Below are 25,622 nucleotides of genomic sequence, written 5' to 3'. Positions count from 1 at the left end.
GCAGATGCAGCGGGAGTTTTTTTCTTACAAATAGTAAACACTTTATTATTAGAAATTTATTTTGGAGCTGTAATTAGAAAAATCATTTTTTTTTATTATTGTGTAACTCATTGTTCTCTAATTTACTAATCAGTTTTATGAGGTAGACAGTCATTGCAATAGTTACATTTTATGGTGTATGCTAACTTCTCTAAATGTTCACAATTTAGGTGGAGTTCATTACAGATATATTTACATTTTTCTTTGTCGCTCCATTGGGAGACCCAGACAATTGGGTGTATAGCTTCTGCCTCCGGAGGCCACACAAAGTATTACACTTTAAAAAGTGTAACCCCTCCCCTCTGCCTATACACCCTCCCGTGGATCACGGGCTCCTCAGTTTTATGCTTTGTGTGGAAGGAGGCACACATCCACTCATGCATTCTCATAACTTAGTTGTCGGTTGGAAGAAAAGAGGACCCCCACGGGGTCCCCGGCATGCTCCCTTCTCACCCCACTATGTCGGCGGTGTTGTTAAGGTTGAGGTACCCATTGCGGGTACAAAGGCTGGAGCCACATGCCGTCTCCTTCACCATCCCTTATGCGGCTCTGGGAGAAGTGGGATCCTGAGCGGTCATCCATTTCCTGGGACCGTGCTCCATCCGCAGCCCCTGCCGGACCCGGAGCCTTTTCAACCCCAGGGACCGGGCCCTGCTACTTAAAGGTACTCTGTGTCCCCATTGGGGACTGTACAGGGAGCGCACCTTCTTACCGGAAGCCGCGGTAGTTGTAAAACTGAGGAGGCAGGTGGACTTCCGCGCCGACTGGGCCTGCTGGTCGGGCGCGGCCTCAAATTTAGTCCCCGGCTTCACCGCGGCCTAGTCGCGAAAATCCCGCCCCCGGGCCTGCCTGTCAGGGGTAAGGGCGGGATTACCGACATGACGTCGTATGTGAGGGCTGGAACATCCTGCATGTCTTCCTCCCCCCTCACTGACCACTGTGGGGAACCCAGACTCCCGCTCTTTGCTGGCGCCGCCCTCGGCCCCACTCCTCCCCTGAGAGCTCCGGCGGCCATTTTCTGGCATTCTGCCGGTGGGTGCTTCTCAGGGGAGCTCAGGGTGAACACAGCACCCGGTGCTGGTCCCCCTAGGGTGCCGGATACATATGTATATATAATATATATTTCTTCGGCGCTCCATTGGGAGACCCAGACGATTGGGTGTATAGCTACTGCCTCCGGAGGCCACACAAAGCATTACACTAAAAAGTGTAAGGCCCCTCCCCTTCTGGCTATACACCCCCCGTGGGATCACGGGCTGCTCAGTTTTCAAGCTTTGTGCGAAGGAGGTCAGACATCCACGCATAGCTCCACTGTTTTTAGTCAGCAGCAGCTGCTGACTATGTCGGTTGGAAGAAAAGTGGGCCCATATGGGGCCCCCAGCATGCTCCCTTCTCACCCCACTCTTGTCGGGTGTTTGTTAAGGTTGAGGTACCCATTGCGGGTACGGAGGCTGGAGCCCACATGCTGTTTTCCTTCCCCATCCCCCTCAGGGCTCTGGGTGAAGTGGGATCTTACCGGTCTCCAGGCACTGAGACCAGGCTCCATCCACAGACCCAGAGAACCTGCTGGATATGGAGCTGATTATCGTCAGGGACAGGGCCCTGCTACATCAAGGTACTCTGTGTCCCCATAACATCGCGCACACACACACCAGCATTGCTGGGAGTGTTAGTGCGCCGGGGACAACGGCGCGGAGCGCTTGTGCTATTATTCACTGCAGCTTTGCTGAGTGAATTTATGTATTGGAAACGGCCGTGCCGGCCGCTGCTGGGTGTTTTTACACTGTAAGGCGCGTCTGGGACTTGTGGTGCGCCGGGGACTTCCGCGCTGGCCGTGCACATAGGACGGCCGCGCTTATTACTCGAGTCCCCGGCTTTGCGGCCTAGTTTTCGCTTCGTTCCCGCCCCCAGCCCTGCCAGTCAGGGGAGGGGCGGGACGCTGTACAGAAAGTCAGCGCCGAGAGCTGGAGTCTGCTTTGCATTCTCCAGCCCCCTCACTGAACACAGTGGGACGCCAGCTTTCCCGCTCTTGTCTGGGGCATGCCCACGGCCCGCCCCTCTGCACAGGACGCCGGCAGCCATTACAGTTTGCAGTCTGGGCTGGAGAACGGAGACAAGCTCTGGGCAACCAGTCACAGGATTCTGGCGACTTCACACCCGCTTTTGTGCGGGCGGTAAGCAGTGCTGACCCCACTAATGCCGAAGTGTTCATTTGTACTGTATGCTTGTATGCTATACACTGCACTGTACTGTCGCTATTCTGGGCTATATACTCTCCTGGATGGCTAGACTACAGCAGCAAAAAGCAAGGGTGCTAAGGCACAGGCTTTATATGCTGCTTGTATTGCATGTGCTGAAGTGTTCAGTTGTACTTTATGCTTGTATGCTATACATGGCGCTGTACGGTCGCTATTCCTGGCTATATACTATCCTAGATGGCTAGACGACAGCAGCAAAAAAGCAAGGGTGCCAAGGCACAGGCTTTCTATGCTGCCTGTATTGCATGTGCTGAAGTGTTCATTTGTACTTTATGCTTGTATGCTATACACTGCACTGTACGGTCGCTATTCTTGGCAAGATGGCTAGACAACAGCAGCAAAAAAGGCAAGAGTGCCAAGGCACAGGCTTTCTATGCTGCTTGTACTGCATGTGATACTGTTCCACCGGCAGGTTCCACTGACCCCCAGTGTGTGCAATGCTCCCCTGTGGCACTTGCTCAGCCGGGGTCTCTGCTAGAGGTGGCCAAAGAAACCACCTGTGAACCCTGTCCAGGGACAGGGACGGAGTTGCAGTTTCGGCTGATAGATTGTCTGTGACTATGACTAACATCTTAGAGACTTTGCAGTCCAGACAGACCAGGGGCAATGTTGATTCAATGCTCCCTGGCCACCCTCATTTGGAACAAATCATTGCTCCGGGGGGGTCCCATGCATCTCAGAGTGAAGGCTCTGACACGGACGACAGTCCCAGACAGCCTAAGCGAGCTCGCTGGGAGCGGCACTCGGCTTCATCACTGGTCAGGGTTCCAGCAGGAGGACTCTCTGTATGATGAGGCAGACGTGGCTGATCAGGACTCTGATCCTGAGACCGCTCTCAATCCGGATACACCGGATGGTGACGCCATAGTGAATGATCTTATAGCGTCCATCAAGGGAATGTTGGATATTTCTCCCTCAGCTTCTCCAGTAGAGGAGTCAGCTTCACAGCAGGAGAAATTTCCATTTCAGTATCTCAAGCGTAAATTGAGTACTTTTCTGGCCACCCTGACTTCAGAGAAGCAGTTCAGAAACGCCACGCTTATCCAGTTAAGCGTTTCTCCGAACGTATTAAGGATACACGTTATCCCTTCCACCTGACGTGGTCAAGAGCTGGACCCATTGTCCAAAGGTGGATCCTCCAATCTCCAGGCTTGCGACTCGATCCATAGTTGCAGTGGACGATGGGGCTTCCCTTAAAGATGCCACTGACACAGATGGAGCTCTGGTTGAAATCCATCTATGAAGCTATCGGCGCGTCGTTTGCTCCAGCATTCGCAGCCGTATGGGCACTCCAAGCTATTTCAGCTGGTCTTGCGCAGATGGACACTGTCACGTACATCTGTGCTGCAGGTGGCGTTCTTAATCTCGCATATGTCTGCATTGCGTCTTACGCTATTCATGCTGTCCTGGACTCTACGAGCCGTACTCCGGTGGCGTAAGCCAACTCCGTGGTTTTGCGCAGAGCCTTGGAGTTAAGGGAATGGAAGGCAGATTCTGTTTCCAAAAAAGGGCTTATCCAATTTGCCATTATCTGGTAACAGACTGTTGGGTGACCGATTGCATGAAATCAAACAGTCCAAGGGTAAGGATTCGTCCTTACCCCAGCCCAGATCAAACAGTCGAGGTTTCGGTCCTTTCCAGGCTCGGGCAGGTCCCAATTTCCTAGTCCAAACTGACTCAAAAGGCTCAGAGGTGCTCAGATTCCTGGCGGGCTCACTCACGCCCAAAGACGGCAGCCGGAGGAACCGCTACCAAGACGTTTTTCCTCATGGTTTTCAGCCTCTCTCTATCTCCGCATCCGCGGTCAAGGGCAGACTCTCCCGCTTGGCGGCATTTAGCTGCCACAGGTCAAAGACCGGTGGGTGAGAGACATTTGTCTCACGTGTACAGGATAGAGTTTTCTGCTCGTCCTCTGGCTCGATTTCTTCAAAAACCTCCCGACCGAGCCGCTGCTCTTCTGCAGGCAGAAGGAGTGGTAATCCTTGTTCCACTTCGGGCAATCACGATGCTTATCTCCATGTGCCGATTGCTCCAGAGCACCAGCGTTGCTACTATTCATTATAGAAGACGAGCATCTTCAGTTCGTAGCACTGCCCTTAGGTCTGGCGACAGCCCCACAGGTTTTCACCAAGGTCATGGCAGCAGTGGTAGCAGTCCTGCACTCTCGGGTCACTCTGTGATCCCTTACTTGGACGATCTACTTGTCAAGGCACCCTCTCAAGGGGCATGCCAACGCGGCCTGAACTTTGCGCTGGAGTCGCTCCAGAGTTTCTGGTGGATCATCAACTTTTCAAAGTTAAAGCTGACACCGGCCCAATCACTGACATATCTTGACATAGAGTTTCATACTCTCTCAGCGATAGTGAAGCTTCCGCTGGACAAACAGCGTTCACTACAGACAGGGGTGCGGTCTCTCCTTCAAGGCCAGTCACACCCCTTACGACGCCTCATGCCCTTCCTAGCGAAGATGGTAGCAGCAATGGAGGCAGTCCCTTTCGCGCAGTTTCATCTGCGTCCAATTCAATGGGACATTCTCCGCCAAGGGGATGGGAAGTCGACGTCCCTAGACAAGAACGTCACCCTTTCTCAGACGGTCAAGGACTCTCTTCAGTGGTGGCTTCTTCCCACCTCATGTTTTCACTTTCTCGACTTTCACAGAAAGTGGCCTTTCTGGTAGCGGTCACGTCTCTTCGGAGAATGTCTGAGCTAGCAGCGCTGTCATCCAAAGCTCCCTTCCTGGTGTTCACCAAGGCAAGGGAGTGCTGCGCCCGATTCCGGAGTTTCTCCCTAAGGTGGTATCCCCCTTTCATCACAATCAGGATATCTCCTTACCTTCCCTTTGTCCTTATCCATTTCATCGATATGAAATGGATTTGCATTGTTGGATCTGGTAAGAGCACTCAGAATCTACATTTCCCGCACGGCGCCCCTGCGCCGCTCGGATGCACTGTTTGTACTTGTAGCTGGTCAGCGTAAAAGATCGCAGGCTTCCAAATCCACCTTGGCTAGATGGATCAAGGAACCATTTCTTGAAGCCTACCGTTCTGCTGGGCTTCCGGTTCCTCAGGGCTGAAGGCCCATTCTACCAGAGCCGTGGGTACGTCCTGGGCATTACGGCACCAGGCTACGGCTCAGCAGGTGTGCCAGGCGGCTACCTGGTCGAGTCTGCACACCTTCACCATGCATTAGCAGGTGCATACCTACGCTTAGGCGGATGCCAGCCTAAGTAGAAGAGTCCTACAGGCGGAGGTTGCCTCCATGTAGGGAAGGACTGTTTTACAGTCCAAACTTGAGGTATTAATTTACCCACCCATGGACTGCTTTTGGACGTCCCAATCGTCTGGGTCTCCCAATGGAGCGCCGAAGAAGAAGGGAATTTTGTTACTTACCGTAAATTCCTTTTCTTCTAGCTCCAATTGGGAGACCCAGCACCCGCCCCTGTTTCCTTCGGGATTTTTGGTTGTTCGGGTGCACATGTTGTTCATGTTGAATGGTTTCAGTTCTCCGATGTTCCTTCGGATTGAATTTGTTTAACCAGTTATTGGCTTCCTCCTTCTTGCTTTTGCACTAAAACTGAGCAGCCCGTGATCCCACGGGGGGTGTATAGCCAGAAGGGGAGGGGCCTTACACTTTTTAGTGTAATGCTTTGTGTGGCCTCCGGAGGCAGTAGCTATACACCCAATCGTCTGGGTCTCCCAATTGGAGCTAGAAGAAAAGGAATTTACGGTAAGTAACAAAATTCCCTTCATTTCTGTTCGGACAGACTGTATACCCTTTTCTTCACATTCAGTGGTCACTCTCCTAGGAGACAACAGCATGTCGTCCCAAGGAGCAAAGCTACTAAGGCACAGGTTTTTCTCGCGGTCTTTACCTCTTGTGGGGCTATGTTCCCTGCGGGATCCACCTACCCTCACTGTGAGCTTGCTCGACTCCTGCCTCGCTTGCTCAGCCGGAGCCTCGGGCACTGGTGGGCCCCTCGGCTCATGTAGCCCCCCCTGCTCCCCCTGAGCAGGCTGCAGGGACAGATTCACCGGTGTTGGCCCTCAGTCATTTTCATATGAACAAATGGTCTTCTAAGCTCCTTGAGGCATTGCAGTCCAGACCGGACCTTTCTCAGGCCCTGGCCCTGTTAGCTTGTCTCATCCAGGCCCCGCTTGGTTTGCGCCGCAGCGCGCTCCCAGGTTGAGCCCTAGGTCTCAGGCGGAGGACTCCTGCCCGGACCGCAGTCCAAGACCAGCTAAGAGGTCTCGCTAGGACTCTTCCCCGACTTCCTCACGCTGCTAAGGATCCCAGCTTGAGGACTCTCAGGAAGACGAGGCGGACGGGGGAGCTCAGGGCTCTGGCCCTGACTTCACCCTTAACCTTGATACTCCTGAGGGGGACGCTTTAGTAAATGATCTTATCTCCTCCTGTAGGGGAGTCAGCTTCTCAGCAGGAAAAACACCAGTTTCGGTTCCCCAAACGTACACGCAATACGTTTTTGATCACTCTAACTTCAGGGATGCTGTCCAGAAACCCGGAGCGGTCCCGGACAAGCGCTGGGTTAAACGTCACACTGACACGTGTTACCCCTTTCCATCTGAAGTCGTTTAGAGTTTGGCTCATTCTCCCAAGATGGATCCTCCAGTCTCCAAATTGGCTGCTAGGTCCGTTGTGTCTGTTGCAAATGGCTCATCCCTGAAGGATGCCACTGACAGACAGATAGAGCTCTTGGTGAAGTCCATCTATGAGGCCACGGGCACGTCTTTCGTCCCGGCCTTTGCAGCCGTGTGGGCTCTCCAAGCAATCTAGGCTTGTCTGAAGGAGTTTAATGCTGTCACATGGAATTTTGCTCCGCATGTTCCATCTTTGACTCTCGGGCATCAGCCTTTTCGTCCTGCGCCATGAACACCGTCCTGGACTCCACTAGCCGCACGGCTGTAACATATGCTAACTCTGGCAGTTCGCAGGGCCATGTGGCTGCGCGAATGGGAACCAGACTCGGCTTCAAAAAAGGTTCTTAACTGGTTTGCCTTTTTCTGGCGACCGTTTATTTGGCGAACGATTGGATGATATTATTAAGGAATCCAAGGGAAAGGTCTCCTCCTTACCCCAGTCCAAACCTAAGAGACCTCAGCAAAGAAAGATCCAATCGAGGTTTCGGTCCTTTCGTCCCTCCGCCAAGCCACATTCTTCTTCGTCCAACAGGCCGGAGAAAGGCCAGAGGAACTCATATGCGTGGCGGCCCACGTCACAAACCCAAAAGGTTGCCGCAGGGGGCACTGCCTCCAAAACGGCCTCCTCATGACTCTCGGCCTCCCCTAGCCGCATCCCCGGTCGGTGGCAGGCTCTCCCGCTTTGGCGACGCCTGGTGGCCACAAGTTCAAGACCGATGGGTGAGAGACATTCTGTCTCATGGTTACAGGATAGAGTTCAGTTCTCGTCCGGCGGCTCGTTTCTTCAGAACCTCCGAGCCCCTTCTCAGGGGGCGTGTCAACAAAGCCTTGCCATCGCTCTGGCGACTCTCCAGGGACAAACCGCTTTCTCTGCAGGCGGGGGTGCAATCACTTCTTCGGAGTCAGTCACCATCCCTTAAGGCGCCTCAGGCACTTCCTGGGGAAGATGGTTGCAGCTATGGAGGCAGTGCCGTTCGCGAACCAAGGCGGCACTCGCAGTCGTCAAGCCTTCCAGGAAGTCCGGCGGATTCTGCAGTGGGTGGAAACCACAGGCTCCACCATCTCCGCCGTTCACATCCCGGGCGTAGAAAATCCATCGCCGCTGGGGAACGCAGGACGTCGATCTCTCAAGGTCCCGGCCTTCATGGCACGGTCTCAGGATCACAGACCTCTGGTAGCGGACGCTTTAGTCCAGGATTGGGTCGCAGTTTCGACTGCCTTATGTGTTTCCCCCTCTGCTGATGCTGCCCAGGGTACTACGCAGGCTCAGGTCCGACTGCCGTCGCGCCATTCTCGTCGCTCCAGACTGGCCGAGACTGTCGTGGTATCCGGATCTGTGGCATCTCACGGTGGGTCAACCGGGGGCACTTCCAGACCACCCAGACTTGCCGTCACAAGGCCCGTTTTTTCCATCTGAATTCTGTGGCCCTCAACTTGACTAGGTGGCCATTGGTCCCTGACTCCTAGAGTCTTCAGGGGTATCTCAGGATGTCATTGCCACCATGAGACAAGCCAGGAAGCCTACGTCCGCCAAGATCTATTACAGGTCTTGGCAAGTCTTTCTATCCTGGTGCGCTGATAACGGCTTTCCTCCATGGCCGTTTTGCCTTACCCACATTCCTTTCATTCCTACAATTTGGAATGGACAAGGGGTTGTCGCTCGGCTCTCTCTCTAGGGCCAAGTATCCACGCTCTCCGTGTTTTTTCTTTCAGAAGCGTCTAGCCAGGCTTCCGCAGGTCCGCACGTTCCTGCAGGGTGTCTGCCACATGGTCCCACCTTACAAACGTCCATTGGGACCCTGGGATCTTAGCAGAGTCCTGACGGCTCTTCAAAAGCCGACTTTTTTGAGCTGCTGCGGGATGTCTCTCTCTCTCTCGTCTTTCGCAGAAGGTGGCCTTCCTGGTGACAGTCACATCTCTTCAGAGAGTGTCTGAGCTTGCAGCGCTGTCATGCAAGGCTTCCTTCCTGGTTTTCCACCAGGATAAGGTGTTTCTTCGTCCTGTCCCGGAATTTCTCTCTAAGGTGGTATCTCCTTTTCATCTAAATCAGGATATCTCCTTTCCTTCCTGTTGCCCTAATCCAATTCACCAGTGTGAAAAGGTTTTGCACTCTTTGGATCTAGTGAGAGCACTCCGATTCTACGTGTCTCGCACGGCGCCCCTGCGCCGTTCAGATGCGCTTTTTTGTCCTTGTCGCTGGCCAGCGTATGGACTCTCAGGCCTCCAAGTCGACCTTGGCTCGGTGGATCAAGGAACCTATTCTCGAGGCCTACAGTTATTCGGGGCTTCCACTCCCTTCGGGGCTGAAAGGCCATTCTACCAGAGCTGTAGGTGCGTCCTGGGCATTGCGGCACCGGGCAACGGTTCAGCAGGTGTGTCAGGCACCTACGTGGTCGAGTCTGCACACTTTCACGAAACACTATCAAGTGCATACCTATGCTTCGGCAGACGCCAGTCTAGGTAGGCGAATCCTTCAGGCGGCGGTTGCCCACCTGTAAGAGGGGGCCGTTTTTTTCGGCTTTTTTTTTATTGAGGTATTCTTTTACCCACCCAGGGACTGCTCTTGGACGTCCCAATTGTCTGGGTCTCCCAATGGAGCGACAAAGAAGAAGGGAATTTTGTTTACTTACCATAAATTCCTTTTCTTCTAGCTCCTATTGGGAGACCCAGCACCCGCCCCTGTACCCTTCGGGCTGGTTGTTCTTTTGTGTACACATGTTGTTCATGTTGAATTGTTCTTTTGGTTCATGGTTTTCAGTTCTCTGAACATCCTTCGGATTGCTTTTACCCTAGACCAATTTATAAGTTTTCTCCTTCCTGCTTTTGCACCAAAACTGAGGAGCCCGTGATCCACGGGAGGGTGTATAGGCAGAGGGGAGGGGTTACACTTTTTAAAGTGTAATACTTTGTGTGGCCTCCGGAGGCAGAAGCTATACACCCAATTGTCTGGGTCTCCCAATAGGAGCTAGAAGAAAAGGAATTTACGGTAAGTAAACAAAATTCCCTTCTTTGCATTAGTTTTCCACTTCACCTGGAGCTAAAAGGTTGTTGTGTGTCATCTGATTCTTAAGGCCGCTTTACACGCAGCGACAACGCTAAAGCGATGCCGTTGGGGGTCACGGAATTCATAACGCACATCCGGCCTCTTTAGCGATGTCGCTGCGTGTGACACCTACGTGCGATCGAAAATCGTCGCAAACATGTGCAAAATCGTTAATCGTTGACATGCTCCCCTATTCCCAAATATCGTTGCAGCTGCAGGTACGATGTGCCTCGTTCCTGCGGCAGCACACATCGCCACGTGTGACACCGTAGGAACGAGGAACCTCACCTTACCTGCGGCCGCCGGCAATGAGGAAGGAAGGAGGTGGGCGGGATGTTACATCCCCACTCATCTCCGCCCCTCCGCTTCGATTGGGCGGCCGCTTAGTGACGTCGCTGTGACGCCGAACAAACCGCCCCCCTTAGAAAGGAGGCGGTTCGCCGGTCACAGCGACGCCACTAGGCAGGTAAGTAGTGTGACGGGTCCTAGCGATGTTGTGCGCCACGGGCAGCGATTTGCCCGTGACGCACAAACGATGGGGGCGGGTACGCACGCTAGCGATCTCTCTAGCGAGATCACAGCGTGTAAAGCGGACTTTAGAGCTGTTCTGAACCATGTTATAACTGTCTATATGATCATCAGGATTGATACAGGAGTGGTACACTACTAGATCATGTGTTGTACCCCTCATTGTAGACTGGAGCTATAAAAAAGAGCCTGGTAGTCACTGCTGCTAACTTCTCTATCTTCTTCATGATTGCAGAGTACTAATATGTTTGTTTTTCCAGATCAAGGCAGCACTTACAGTGGCGACCTAGAATCTGAAGCTGTATCCACCCCACACAGTTGGGAAGATGAATTAAACCACTACACCCTTAAATCCAATAACTTGCAAGAGCCAGACACAGAGATCCGGCAGCTGTCCAGAGTGGGAGTTGAGCAAGATCTGGAATTGGACTTCCCGACAGGTTGTTTTTTCAAATACTATTGATCAGTTTGAAATATTGGGTTAAATGGTATACAGTACCAATCAAAAGCAGGGACACACCTGTTCATGCAATGGTTCTGTTTGTTCTTATTAAAATGTGCACGGCAAAGCCATGAAGCACCAGAAACTGGGATTAAAGAGACATAAACCAAGTGTATATTAAACCATAAATTCCTCAGTCGTCCCCCCACCTTTTGCCCTGATGACAGTTTTACACTCTTTGGCATTCTTTCAAGCAGTTTTAGCAAGGTCATCACCTATAATGGCTTCCATTGAAAAGGTATACCTCATCGAGAGTCCATTTCTGTAATTGCTTGGATTCAGAAAGTCTTTCCAACCATCACGTGTGTTTTGCAAAGGCAGTGTTGGTACCCTGTTCAACTCAGCACTTAGTTGAGTGGGTTACAACAGTTGTGGAATAAGACTCAGTAAAGAGGAATGACAATTCATCTACTTTTTTTTTTTTTTTTAACCCCTTCAGCCCCCGGACACTTTCCGTTTTTTGTTTTTTGCTCCCCTTCTTCCGAGAGCCGTAACTTTTTTGTTTTCCATCAATCTTGCCATATAAGGGCTTGTTTTTTGCGGGACGAGTTGTACTTTTAAATGAAACCATAAGTTTTACCATATAGTGTACTGGAAAACGGCAAAAAAATTCCAAGTGCGGAAAAATTGCAAAAAAAGTGTGATCGTACAATAGTTTTTGGGATATTTTATTGTGTTCAATATATGGTAAAACTGATATATCTAAGTGATGCCTGAGGTCAGTGCGAGTTTGTAGACACCAAACATGTATAGGTTTACTTGTATCTAAGGGGTTAAAAAAAAATTCACAAGCTTGTCCAAAAAAGTGGCGCACATTTTGCGCCATTTTCCAAAGCCCGTAGCGTTCTCATTTTTTCGGGATCTGAGACTCAGTGACGGCTTATTTTTTGCGTCTCGACCTGACGTTTTTAACGGTACCATTTATGCACAGATGCTACGTTTTGATTGCCTGTGATTGCATTTTGCGCAAAATTTGCGGCGACCAAAAAACGTAATTTTAGCGTTTGGAATTTTTTTGCCGCTACGCCATTTAGTAATCAGATTAATTGATTTTATATTTTGATAGATCGGGCATTTCTGAACGCGGCGATACCAAATATGTGTATATTTTTTATTTCTTCAGCGCTCTATTGGGAGACCCAGACGATTGGGGTATAGCTACTGCCCTCCGGAGGCCACACAAAGCACTACACTAAAAAGTGCAAGGCCCCTCCCCCTCTGGCTATACCCCCCCGTGGTATCACGGGTTCTCCAGTTTTAGCTTTGTGTGCGAAGGAGGTCAGACATCCACGCATAGCTCCACAGATTTTAGTCAGCAGTAGCTGCTGACTATTTCGGATGGAAGAAAAGAGGACACATATAGTGTCCCCAGCATGCTCCCTTCTCACCCCTGGATGGTGTTGTAAGGTTGAGGTACCTATTGCTGGTACGGAGGCTGGAGCCCACATGCTGCTTTCCTTCCACATCCCCCTGAGGGGCTCTGAGGAAGTGGGATCCTGCCGGCCTCAAAGCTCTGACGCCGGGCTCCATCCACAGACCCATTTGAACCTGCTGGATACGGAGCTGGAGTACCGTTCAGGGACATGGCCCTGCACCATTACAGGTACTCTGTGTCCCCGTACACACAGGCACAGCACACTCCAGACTTGCTGGGTGTGCTAGTGCGCCGGGGACAGTAAAGGGTTACAGTCACTGCAGCTTTGCTGAGTGACTTTGTGTTTTGGGAACTACCGCGCCGGACGCTCCGGGAGCGGCGGCGCGGCTGGGACTTGTAGTTCGCCGGGGACTGGGCGCCGACCGCGCTTTTACGGCGGCGGCGCTTATAACTCCAGTCCCCGGCTTCTGCGGCCTAGTGCCGCTTCGTTCCCGCCCCCTCCCTGTCACTCAGGGAAGGGGACAGGCGCTGAGCAATCAGCAGCGCCGAGGGCTGGAGCCTTTTTACATGCTCCAGCCCTCTCACTGCACTCTGTCGGACGCCGGATTCCCGCTCTGCCTTGGGGCACGCCCACGGCCCGCCCCTCCTCACATGAGCTGGGGAAGAAGCCGGCAGCCATTACTGCAGAGCTCGGGGCACCAAGGCAGGACGGTGGCGATCATACACCCGCTTATAGGCGGGCGGTAAGAGGCACACATGGTGCTGACCACGATATAACTGCAGTGTATACATGTGTTGTTTTTAACTACATAGGTCGCTATATGCCCGCTGTGGGAGCGACACATCAGCAGCAGGAAAGCAGGTGTGCTAAAGCACAGGCTTTCTAGGCTGCTTGTATTGCACGACTGAAGTGTTCATTTGTGTTTATGCTTGTATGCTATACACTGCACTGTACAGTCGCTAGTCTTAGCTATATTCTTCTGGAATGGCTAGACTACAGCAGCAGAAAACCAAGGGTGCTGGGGCACAGGTTTTTTTCTATGCTGCTTGTATTGCATGGGCTGCAGTGTGCATCTGTACTTGTGCTTGTATGCTATACATTGCACTGTATGGTCACTCTTCTGGGCTATATTCCCCTAGATGACCAGTCTACAGCAGCAGAAGAGCAGAGGTGCCAGGGCACAGGCTTCTATGCTGCTTGGATTGCATGTGCTGCAGTGTTCATTTGTACTTGTGCTTGTATGCTATACATTGCACTGTAGGGTCACTCTTCTGGGCTATATTCCCCTAGATGACTAGTATACAGCAGCAGAAGAGCAGGGGTGCCAGGGCACAGGCTTCTATGCTGCTTGTATTGCTTGTGCTGCAGTGGTCATTTGTACTTTATGCCTGTATGCTATACATTGCAATGTACGGTCACCAATCTTGGCTATATACTTCTAGATAGCTAGTCGGCAGCGGCAAAAAAGCAACACAGATTTCAGTGCTGTTTTTACTACATGGGATGACACCGTCCCATTGTGTGCATGCTCCCCTGTAGCACGTCGTCTGCCGGGGTCTCTAGCACTTCGTCTGCCGGGGCTCTACTAGTTGTGGCCAAAGAAACCTCCTGTCAACCCTGTCCATGGACAGGGACGGAGTAGTCATAATATAGAGACTTGCACCCATGGGCAATCTACTTGAACAAAAGGCAGCTCTTCAGGGCTTTGATACTGACATCGCTCTCAATCCGGATACACCGGGTGGTAACGCCATACGGAATGATCCTATACCGTCCATCAATGGAAGGTTGGATCTTTCTCCCTCAGCTCCCCCAGTGGAGATAGGAGACGAACAGGAGAAGTTCCTTTTCAGTGTCTCACGCAGATATTGAGTATTTTTCTGGCCACGCTGACTTCAGAGAAGCAGTCCAGGAACACCACGCTTACCAGATAAGCGTCTTCTCCAAACGTTTTTAGGATACACGTTATCCCTTTTTTCCCCTGACGTGGTCAGCGCTGGACCCAGGGTCCAAAGGTGGATTCTCCAATCTCCAGGCTTGCATATAGAGCCATAGTTGCACTGGAGATGGGGCTTCACTTCAAGATGCCATTCACAGACAGATGGACTCTGGTTGAAATCTGTCTAGGAGGCTATCGGCGTGTCGGTTGCTCCGGCATCCACAGCCGTATTGGCAACCTAACCTTTTCTGCTGTTCTTGCGCAGCTGACCTTGAGCAGGGACATCTGTACCGCAGAGGCGTCCGTAACCCCGCAATGTCTGCACTGCGACTTACCCTGTTAATGCTGTCCTAAAAGTACAGTCGAGGTTTCGGTCCTTCCCAAGCTCCGGCAGGTCCCAATTGTCCTCGTGCAAAAGGGCTACAAAACCTCAGACGGGCTCAGATTCCGGCCGGGCTCAATCTCGCCCAAGGAAGGCAGTCGGAGGAACCGCTACCAAGGCGGTCTCCTCAGGACTCTCAGCTCTCTCTCTCTCTCTCCACATCCGCGGTTGATGGCAGACTCCCCCGCCTTTGGCGACATTTAGCTGCCACAGGTCACAGACCGGTGGGTGACGGACATTGTGCTCACGTGCACAGGACAGTGTTTTGTTCTCGTCCTCCGACTCCATTCTTCAGAACGGCCCCACCTCTCCACCGAGCAGATGCCCTGCTGCAGGCGGTGGACGCTCTAAGAGCAGAAGGAGTGGTGATCCCTGTCCCCCCTCAGGAACGAGGGCGAGGGTTTGTACTCCAATCTCTTTGTGGCTCCAAAAATGGACGGTTCCTTCCGTCCTGTTCTGGTTCTGAAACTGCTCAACGAGCATGCGAACGCCAGGCGGTTCCGGATGGGATCCCTCCGATCCGTCATTGCCTCAATGTCTCGAGGAGACTTCCTTGCCTCAACAGACATCAAAGATGCCTATCTCCACGTGCCAATTGCTACGGAGCACCAACGTTTTCTACGTTTTGTGATAGGAGACGAACATCTTCTGTTCGTAGCTCTGCCATTCAGTCTGGGACAGCCCCACGGGTGGGCACCAAGGTCATGGCAGCAGTGGTAGCAGTCTTGCACTCTCACGGACACCCGGTGATTCCGTACTTGGACGATCTACTCGTCAAAGCAACCTCCCTCGAGGCATGCCAACGCAGCCTGAATGTTACGCTGGAGTCTCTCCAGACTTTCGGGTGGATCATCAATTTGGCAAGGTTAAATCTGTCTCCGACTCAATCACTAACGTATCTCGGCATGGAGTTTCATACTCTATCAGCCATAGTGAAGCTTCCGCTGAACCAGCAGCGTTCACTGCGGACAGAGGTGCAGTCTCTCCTTCAAGGCCAGTCGCACCCCTTAAGGCGCCTCATGCACTTCCTAAGGAAGATGGTGGCAGCCATCGAGGCAGTTCTCTTTGCGCAGTTTCATCTGCGCCAACGGCAATGGGACATTCTCCGCCAATGGGATGGGCAGTCAACCTCCCTGGACGGGAAGTCTCCCTTTCCCTGACGGCCGAGGACTCTCTGCAATAGGGGCTTATTCCCACCTCATTGCCATAGCCCCCATCCTGGGCAGTGGTCACGACAGATACGAGTCTGTCAGGGTGGGGAGCAGTTTGTCTCCGCCACATGGCTCAGGGGACGTGGACTCAGCAGGAGTCCACCCTTCAGTTCGATGTGCTGGAAATCGGGGCAGGGTATCTTACCCTATTAGCTTTCCAAAAGTGGCTAGAAGGGAGCAGATCCGAATCCAGTCGGACATCTCCACAGCGGTGGCATACATCATCCACCAAGGAGGGACACGCAGTCAGCAGCCTTCCAGGAAGTCCGGCGAATCCTCATGTGGGTGGAGGACACAGCATCCACCATATCCGCAGTTCACATCCCGGGCGTAGAAAACTGGGAAGCAGACTTCCTCAGTCGCCAGGGCATGGACGCGGGGGAATGGTCCCTTCACCCGGACGTGTTTCAGGAAATCTGTTGCCGCTGGGGGGGGCCGGACGTCGACCTAATGGCGTCTCGGCACACCAACAAGGTCCCGGCATTTATGGCACGATCGCGCGATCACAGAGCTCTGGCGGCAGACGCCTTAGTGCAAGATTGGTCGCAGTTCCGGCTCACATATGTGTTTCCACCTCTGGCACTCTTGCCCAGAGTACTGCGCAAAAATCAGATCCGATTGCAGCCGCGTCATACTCGTCGCACCAGACTGGCCGAGGAGATCGTGGTACCCGGATCTGTGGCATCTCACGGTCGGCCGACCGGGGTCACTACCAGACCGACCAGACTTACTGTCTCAAGGGCCGTTTTCTCCATCGGAATTCTGCGGCCCTGAACCTGACTGTGTGGCTTGTGTGTCCTGGATCCTAGCGTCTTCAGGATTATCCCAAGGGGTCGTTACCACCATGAGACAGGCTAGGAAGCCCACGTCTGCTAAGATCTACCACAGAACGTGGAAGGTTTTCTTAATCTGGTGCTCTACTCAGGGAGTGTCTCCCTGGCCATTTGCATTGCCTATCTTTCTTTCCTTCCTACAATAGGAGTTATTAAAGGGCTTGTCGCTAGACTCCCTCAAAGGGCAAGTCTCAGCACTATCCGTGTTTTTTCAGAAGCGTCTAGCACGTCTTTCTAAGGTGCGCACGTTCCCGCAGGGGGTTTGTCATATCGTACCCCCGTACAAGCGGCCGTTGGATCCATGGGATCTGAACAGGGTTCTAGTTGCTCTCCAGAAGCCGCCTTTCGAGCCTCTGAAGGAAGTTTCCTTTTCTCGCCTGTCACAGAAGGTGGCGTTTCTCGTTGCGATCACATCGCTTCGGCGAGTGTCTGAGCTGGCAGCTCTGTCATCCAAGGCTCCCTTCCTGGTGTTTCACCAGGACAAGGTAGTGCTGCGCATCATTCCGGAGTTTCTCCCTAAGGTAGTATCCTCGTTTCATCTTAATCAGGATATCTCCTTACCGTCCTTTTGCACTCATCCGGTTCACCGGTATGAGAATGATTTACGTTTGCTAGATCTGGTGAGAGCACTCAGAATCTACATTTCCCGCACGGCGCCCGTACGCCGTTCCGATGCCCTTGTCGCTGGTACGCGCAAGAGGTTGCAGGCTTCTAAAGCCACCCTGGCTCGATGGATCAAAGACCCAATTCTGGAAGCCTACCGTTTTGCAGGGCTTCCGGTTCTTTCAGGGCTGAAAGCCCATTCAACCAGAGCCGTGAGTGCGTCCTGGGCGCTACGACACCAGGCTTCGGCTCAACAGGTGTGCCAGGCAGCTACCTGGTCGAGTCTGCACACTTTCACCAAACATTATCAGGTGCATACCTATGCTTCGGCGGATGCCAGCTTAGGTAGAAGAGTCCTGCAGGCGGCAGTGACATCCCCGTAGGGGAGGGCTGTTTTGCAGCTCTAACATGAGGTATCTCTTTACCCACCCAGGGACAGCTTTTGGACGTCCCAATCGTCTGGGTCTCCCAATAGAGCGCTGAAGAAGAAGGGAATTTTGTTACTTACCGTAAATTCCTTTTCTTCTAGCTCTTATTGGGAGACCCAGCACCCGCCCTGTTGTCCTTCGGGATTTCTTGGTTGTTTGCGGGTACACATGTTGTTCATGTTGAACGGTTTTTCAGTTCTCCGACGTTATTCGGAGTTAATTTGTTTAAACCAGTTATTGGCTTCCTCCTTCTTGCTTTGGCACTAAAACTGGAGAACCCGTGATACCACGGGGGGGTATAGCCAGAGGGGGAGGGGCCTTGCACTTTTTAGTGTAGTGCTTTGTGTGGCCTCCGGAGGGCAGTAGCTATACCCCAATCGTCTGGGTCTCCCAATAAGAGCTAGAAGAAAAGGAATTTACGGTAAGTAACAAAATTCCCTTCTTTTTTTAACCCTATAATTTTCAATGGGGTGAAAGGGGGGTAATTTGAACTTTTAGGTTTTTTATTTTTTAAAACTTTTTTTTTACTTTTTTTTTTTTTTATTTTACTAGTCCCCCTAGGGGGCTATAGCGATCAACAATCCGATCGCTCTTATCTATCTGCTGATCACAGCTATACAGCTGTAAACAGCAGATACAGTCACTTTCTGTTTCACCCTGCTCCGAGCCGGGTGAAAACGAAAGTGAAACTTCGTAGCTGCAGGCGTCATCACAAGACCCTGTGCTACGATGGCAACCACCGAAAGTCACGTGATCATGTCACGTGACTGGGGCGGGGTAAGTAACTGTCATGGCGGCGCCCATATACATATCGCTGCCAGATTTTGGCAGCGAAATGTAAGGGGTTAATGGCCGCGGGTGGAAGCGATTCCACCTGCGGCTAGCAGGCACACATGTCAGCTGTTGAAAACAGCTGATATGTGCGCGGATCGCCACCTGCCCACGGCAGGGGGCGGGGATTAACGGCACACGATCCATGACGTACCCAGTACGTCATGGGTCGTTAAGGGGTTAATATGTTTTAGCAAGTTGAAAAAACCCAAAACAATAAACATAAACGCAGTGAGCTAGACCAAAATGGATATGTAGTCAAATTATCCATCATTACTTTTAGATATGAAGGTAAGTGTGATTTCTGTCAGAAGCCACAGGTCCTAAGAAGCTACCTTGGAACAGACTTGGCACATGCCACTCTGTTTGGCAGATTCCAGAGGAACCTCAGCCATCAACTTTTAACCACTGCATAGCACTGATCTTATAATGGAGTCCACTGGATTGCATCCATAGAAGTGCTGCTGTCCGGAGGAACGAACTAGGCCAAGAGAATGGTCTGGTGGCCGAGTCAAAACCAGGAGGGCAGAGAAAGTGCAAAATCGTAAGGCAGGAGAAACGTCATTAAACAGGATGCGAGCGCTCTGGCTGGCTTCTAACGTCCTGTTAATTACTTATACGTCCGACAGCGGGGACAGTAAAGTCAGCGGTGATTGGGCCCGGGGCTCACATGACTTAACAACTTCAGGTAAGCCCTGGGAGACTAAGTGTTGGCACCGCAGGAACCATATCGGCACGGGAGGGGAGTATAAACTTGTTTTTACTTTAATGGGGCAAAAATGGGGAATGAGAAGGCCTTGTCCTAGTAGTGGACAACCCCTTTAACTCACCCCTAATGGGATGGCTAGAACTGCTGCTCTTTGAGGTGGTTGTGTTAGGTGGTATTGATGATATTGCTGTTTGTAACTGATTTTCCAGATTTGCTTCAGTCTGCTGCGCAGTAGACTCTTTGTGATGACTAGTTTTGTAAAGAACTTACAGGAGTAAGTTGTGTGAACACAGATCTATATTACATTGCATGTCTCCTCAGAATGGGAAATACATCATTGTTAATGTGACATTTATAGAACTCAAGCAGTGGAGGTCTGCAGTATATACATCGCATAGGAGACACCGAGACTCTGCCTTATATACATCGCATAGGGGACATAGAAAGAGCTGTTCACATCCCATAGGAGACATTGGGTATGAAGTGTATACATCACATAGGAGACACTGGGGCTTGTGTATACACATCTTATAGGATACATCGAGACTGGTGTGTATATATATCAAGTAGGGTACACTGAGTCTGTTGTAGATTAATCACATAGGCAACACCGAGACTGCTGTATATACATCACGTTCGAGACACAGAGACTTCCGCATTCATGCTATAGGATACACCAACACTACTGTATACACAATAGAAACTCAACATTCAGTCAGTAAGATGATTGAAACCATAGAAGTGACAAAAACATTGCTAAAAAGGCAACATTTTATTAAGCAATAATATTAAAAGAAAAAATATATACAATAAAATAGACTGCTTCAACAGTTGAATTAATTGTATCGCAACAGAATGAGACACAGGCCTGACCAAAATTGCACTAGTATGCAGCCCATAGGATTACTATATTGCAGTCATAACTACTATTATGGAACGAGGTAGAGCATATAACAAATTTATATATGGTATACATCCAAGTGACCAACTACAAAACATCACTACTAGGATGCATCCAAAACAAGCAAATGGAATGAACTACTTCTAAACCTACAAAAGTGTCAAAGGCTGTAGTGGTTGATTAATAGGATAAGAGATAAAGTATAGCTCATAATTACCTTTGTTCACATAAACTGTACTGGGCATCCCGATTCTCCTCACCCCGACACGTGTTTCGCCCTAGCTTCGTCAAATAGGAGACTGATGTATATACATCACAAAGGACACACAGAGACTGCTTATACATCTCATGGGAAACACACACTGTTGTATACATCACATAGGAGAAACCGAGACTGTTATATACATCACAGAGGAGACACCGACTCTGGAGTATAAAAATCACATAGTATACACTGGGGCTGATGTATATACATAACAAAAAACATTGGGGCTGCAGCATAAATATCACAAAAGGCATGGGAGCTGCAGTATGTACATCACAGGAGATATTGAGACCTGCAGTATATACATCACCGGAGATGCGCAGCTGTTGTTGTTCTCTTCATCTGTGGGCTCTAACTCTGCCCACAGAGTATGTCCTGCCACAAGATTCAGTAGTGAACGCTGCGTGCTCGTGCATAAAGACAAGGGCCGGCGGCCCGAGTACTGTGGTCCCTGGAAATCTGCCCGGGGACCAGAGAAAAAGTAATCATGGGCCGTAAACGGCTGACTGGCTGGATGTTCTCTCCCTCTCCAATGACCGAAAACATAAATCCAGGCTATGTGACCAGGAAGGAGAGGGATGTTCTGCATCAAATAATGGAGCTTCCATAATCACCCGACCTCATGCCAATTCGAGATGGTTTGGGATGAGTTGGACTACAGAGTGAAGATAAAGCAGAGTCAATAACTCCTTGCATTCCAGGTGACTACCTGATGAATCTGCTAAATAAAATGTTAATGGTATAAAGTTTTCATCAGAGTAAAAGAGAACAAGGAGGGGTATTTTGAGGAATTTAAGGGTTTAAAGGCAACCTCTCCCCAGTTTTAGTCTCTTAACAAGTGCAACAATCTTTATCTGCGGCTGTTATGCATTCAACAAATGATTACATTGCCTCCTGACTCCCCTTGTGTAGCCCAAAAATTTGAGTTTTGTCTCACTCTGTATTTAAATGTAAATGGTCCTGTCTGATGGGCTTCAGCGATTTGCCATCAATTCCTCCTCTCTGTTCCTAAAAGCCGTCCTCCGGGTCCGATTGATGTGGGTGACGCATTCTGTGTCAGCCACGTAGCTGAACGAAACCTTTTGCATGCACAGAAGCATCACTGGGTGCACAGGCTCACTTTGCACTGTATAGTGCCAGCGTCTCTGCTCTACTCTGCCTATCTCCAGCAGTCATGCTGATTCACTCACCACAGAGGTCGGACTGCGCCCTGCCTTGCCTCCCCGCGGTCCTCCATGCAGGTCTCTCCTGCGCGCCTATTTCCTGGAGTTTCCCTCAAGCTATGGCTAAAAGGCACTAAGTACTTAAGGTATTGTCTCACTAGGGGAGGTCCTGAGCAACATGGTCAGTTAGTGAGTTAATGTCTGTCTATCTAGTTGTCAGGTCTGATCTGTCACCTACCCATTACCTTCATCCAAGACCACTAACCTGAGCCTTCCCATACCTGTCACTATCTGCTGTGCCATCCATATCTGCCCTCATCTGCTGTCCTGTTTGTACCAGCTATCCTGCCTACACCTGTCAGCTCTGCTTGTCCGTACCTGAGCCCGTTCCTGCCCTGGAGATCAGCATCCACAGTACATTACACTGCACTGGGAGTGGTACCTGGCGTTTATCCTGTAGTCTTTTAGTCAAGTCCATCCCATGTCCGGATAAGCCCGGCCCCCCCTGTGGTCCAGTGGGACCACTCCAACTTGCTGCCTTATCACCAGCATGCGTTACACTCTGCCCTACTTTGGGCACGCACACTGATGTCCTTTCCTCTGCCTGCAGTAAGCCAGAGCAAAGTGCACCTACACAGCTGACAATGCTACTGTACAGGATGCATCATCCACAGCAGTGAGAGCCGCAGGATAGCTTTTAGGAGCAGAGAGGAGGAACATATGTCGCAGCAATGATGCTCATTGGACCACACCATCCTCTTTTTAAATACAGCATGAGACTGGATCAAATGGTATTTTACGAGTGGACAGGAGGAGTCAGGAGACCACGTAATAATTTGTGGTATGCCAACTACAACAATAAAGGTTTTGTCAGTTGTTGTGAAACTAAAAAAACTGCTGCCTCTACAATGTGCACATCCCAATAACAAGGAGAACCATTGCGTGAATAGCTGTGTACTGTAAATATAACCTATCTGCCTGGAACAATTAGGCCATGCAGATGAATAAAATTAACACATTTTGTACCAAAACAGTGTTACAAACCTTGGAAACAAGACACGTTAGTGTGTTCTTTCTGTAATTGATCAGATATTAGTTATTCATTTGTGTGTGATATTATAGATCATATAATCACTTCACTTTTACCAATCACAGAATCATTTGACCCATTAAGTAAAGGTTCGAGTTTTGCTCGAACTCGAGGAAGGCGAAAACACCGTGATGGGTTCCCACAGCCCAAGCGCCGGGTGAGTTTTTGTTATTTAAAGGTAATGGTACATGAAATGCTATGTTCTTACTACTAAACTGTCCATATAATACTCGCAACCTGCTGGCACTGGTTACTGGGAGATTTTTTTCTGTGACTATGTCTCAGACATGTTTCACTTTTTCTGTTTTCTTATTTTTCTAAGGGTCGCAAAAAGTCAGTGGTAGCTGTGGAGCCACGAAACCTTATGCAGGGATCGTATCCTGGATGTTCTGCCTTAGGTTCCACATTAAAATACATATATGGGGTAAATGCCTGGAAGAATTGGGTACGATGGAAAAACTCACAAGAAGAACCAGAAGACATTAAATTTGGAGGTAAATTTATTGTGCAACAGGAACCTCAAATTCTGTTTTGTCTCTGTTTCTGCTCACCACTTTGTTCTCTCATAGTACGGCCTGTAAAATTCAAAGAAGATATCCTGGCATGCACCTTTGCTGAACTTAGTTATGGCTTATGTCAGTTTATCCATGAAGTACGTCGGCCCAATGGAGAGAAATACAATGCAGATAGCATCCTGTACCTGTGCCTTGGAGTTCAGCAGGTACGTGGGAAAGTGTACATGTTCCTCTTGAACACAATTTGACATGTGCAAATATTAATGTCCAATCCATCATGATCATCAATATAAACACTTGGTAACACTCAGACACACACAGTACATGGCACAAAATAATGAATTGTGCGCTCAAACATATATTTGTAATCGAATTCTTTGGAAACTTGGAGTCCTATATCAGGAATTGGCGACCTATGGCAACCCAACTGCAGCATTCCATAGGTTGTCACGGCATGTTGGGAGTTGAAGATTCTCAGCAGTATGCTCTTCATAGCAGATATAGGTGACATCAGTACAGATTACTTTGCTTAGGAATGCCAAGTCTGCATATGGATTTTTGGCCATAGAAAACCAATCCCTAAAACTGTTCTAGTGGCGTTGTTACCTTTTATGGGCAGTTTGGCATTTCCTACTAATGTTTCATACACAATGGTGGGCAGCTATGGCCACAAGCCTGCTTCAGTCACGCTTTTTGTGTCCTGCATCACAGACACTAAATTGTGAAATATTGTTCAGCACAACAGCATATTCATATACAGTGGAGCCTTGGAATACGAGCATAATTGGTTCCGGGACTGTGCTCTCAAAGAAAGTTACTCTTATATCAAAGCAAATTTTCTCATAGGAACTAATTGAAATGCAGATAATTCGTTCCACAACCCAAAAATATTTAATGTATTTATACAAACTATTACAGTAATACAAAATAATGTATTGTATTCATACAAATATTATAGTACACTAATACAAAATACTCTACAGTAAAAAACATAAACAAATTAAACTGCACGTTAGCTTACAATAGAATTGTTTGTGTGCGGGAGGGACACTATAGAGAGAAAAAATGCTGTATTGGTTAGCAGAAAGAAAGTACAATACTGTATCCACAAATGCAAATTGATAGATATCCTATATAGTATATACTGTACTGTACAGTGGTATACTGTATACAGGAGATATGTACAGAAAGTTACCTCCAGAGCAGGTCGGAGCGCAGTGAATAGACAGAAACAGAATTGTGCATGGTGAGTATTTGCTCTTTTCTTTGTCGCTCCATTGGGAGACCCAGACAATTGGGTGTATAGCTTCTGCCTCCGGAGGCCACACAAAGTATTACACTTAAAAGTGTAAACCCCTCCCCTCTGCCTATACACCCCCCCGTGCATCACGGGCTCCTCAGTTTTTATGCTTTGTGTTGAAGGAGGCACACATGCACGCAAGCTCCACAATTTAGTCAGCAGCAGCTGCTGACTTTATCGGATGGAAGAAAAGAGGGCCCATAACAGGGCCCCCGGCATGCTCCCTTCTCACCCCACTCTGGTCGGCGGTGTTGTTAAGGTTGAGGTACCCATTGCGGGTACACAGGCAGGAGCCACATGCTGTTTTCCTTCCCCATCCCTTAGGGGCTCTGGGTGAAGTGGGATCCTAACCGGTCACCAGGCACTGGGACCGGGCTCCATCCGCAGCCCCTGGGGGAAATCTGCTGGACAGGAGACCGGGTATCGTCAGGGACAAGGCCCTGCTCCTCTGAGGTACTCTGTGTCCCCTTGGGGACGGCGCATAGAGCGCCTGTGTAATGGACGCTGCAGCAGCTGCTGGGTGTGTTTGTGCGCCGGGACTACCGCGCTGACCGCGCTTGTTTGCCGGCCGCGCTTATAACTTTACTCCCCGGCTTTTGCGGCCTAGTACCGCATACTCCCGCCCCCGAGCCTGCCAGTCAGGGGTAAGGGCGTGACGCGGCACTGGACGTCAGCGCTGAGGGCTGGAGCATACTTAGTATCCTCCTCCCCCCTCACTGAGCACCGTGGGGCACCAGATTCCCGCACTTTCTGAGGCACGCCCACGGCTCCCTCCTCCTCTCAGAACGCCGGCAGCCATTCCTGTCAGCACCTCTGACGCTGGAGAATTCAGAGACGAGCTCCACAGCTCTGGGAGGCCCAGGCAGGGAATCTGGTGGTCACACAACCGCTGAGGGCGGTCGGTAAGCCGCACCTGTTACTAGGTGCTGGTCCCCCTGAGTGCCGAAGTGTATATTTATATGCTTATATTGTATACATTTACTCTGTACGGGCGCACTATTGTTTTTGGCTATATACCCTCACTGATTGCTCTAGAGGAGACAACAGCATG

The 25,622-nt window shown here is 50.3% G+C and overlaps 1 protein-coding gene across 3 annotated transcripts in view; it reads left to right on the top strand.

The window, feature by feature from the left end:
- The window catches only part of ZMYM4 (zinc finger MYM-type containing 4), a 197,527-nt gene that overhangs the window by 149,086 nt on the left and 22,819 nt on the right, over positions 1–25,622 (top strand). For 2 of the 3 annotated variants that reach the window (XM_075336018.1, XM_075336017.1), the window contains exons 20-22: positions 10,784–10,963; positions 22,822–22,913; positions 23,079–23,477. In XM_075336018.1, coding sequence (XP_075192133.1) covers positions 10,784–10,963; positions 22,822–22,913; positions 23,079–23,477 — 671 coding nt within the window. The remainder of the gene's footprint in view (positions 1–10,783; positions 10,964–22,821; positions 22,914–23,078; positions 23,478–25,622) is intronic. The other variant, XM_075336019.1, reaches the window with a different exon arrangement.

This window comes from Anomaloglossus baeobatrachus, chromosome 2 (assembly GCF_048569485.1).
Source record: "Anomaloglossus baeobatrachus isolate aAnoBae1 chromosome 2, aAnoBae1.hap1, whole genome shotgun sequence".
In the NCBI taxonomy this organism is placed as follows: domain Eukaryota; kingdom Metazoa; phylum Chordata; class Amphibia; order Anura; family Aromobatidae; genus Anomaloglossus; species Anomaloglossus baeobatrachus.
The sequence above is the reverse complement of the archived record's forward strand: the minus strand, read 5'-3'. Positions and strand labels throughout refer to the sequence as shown.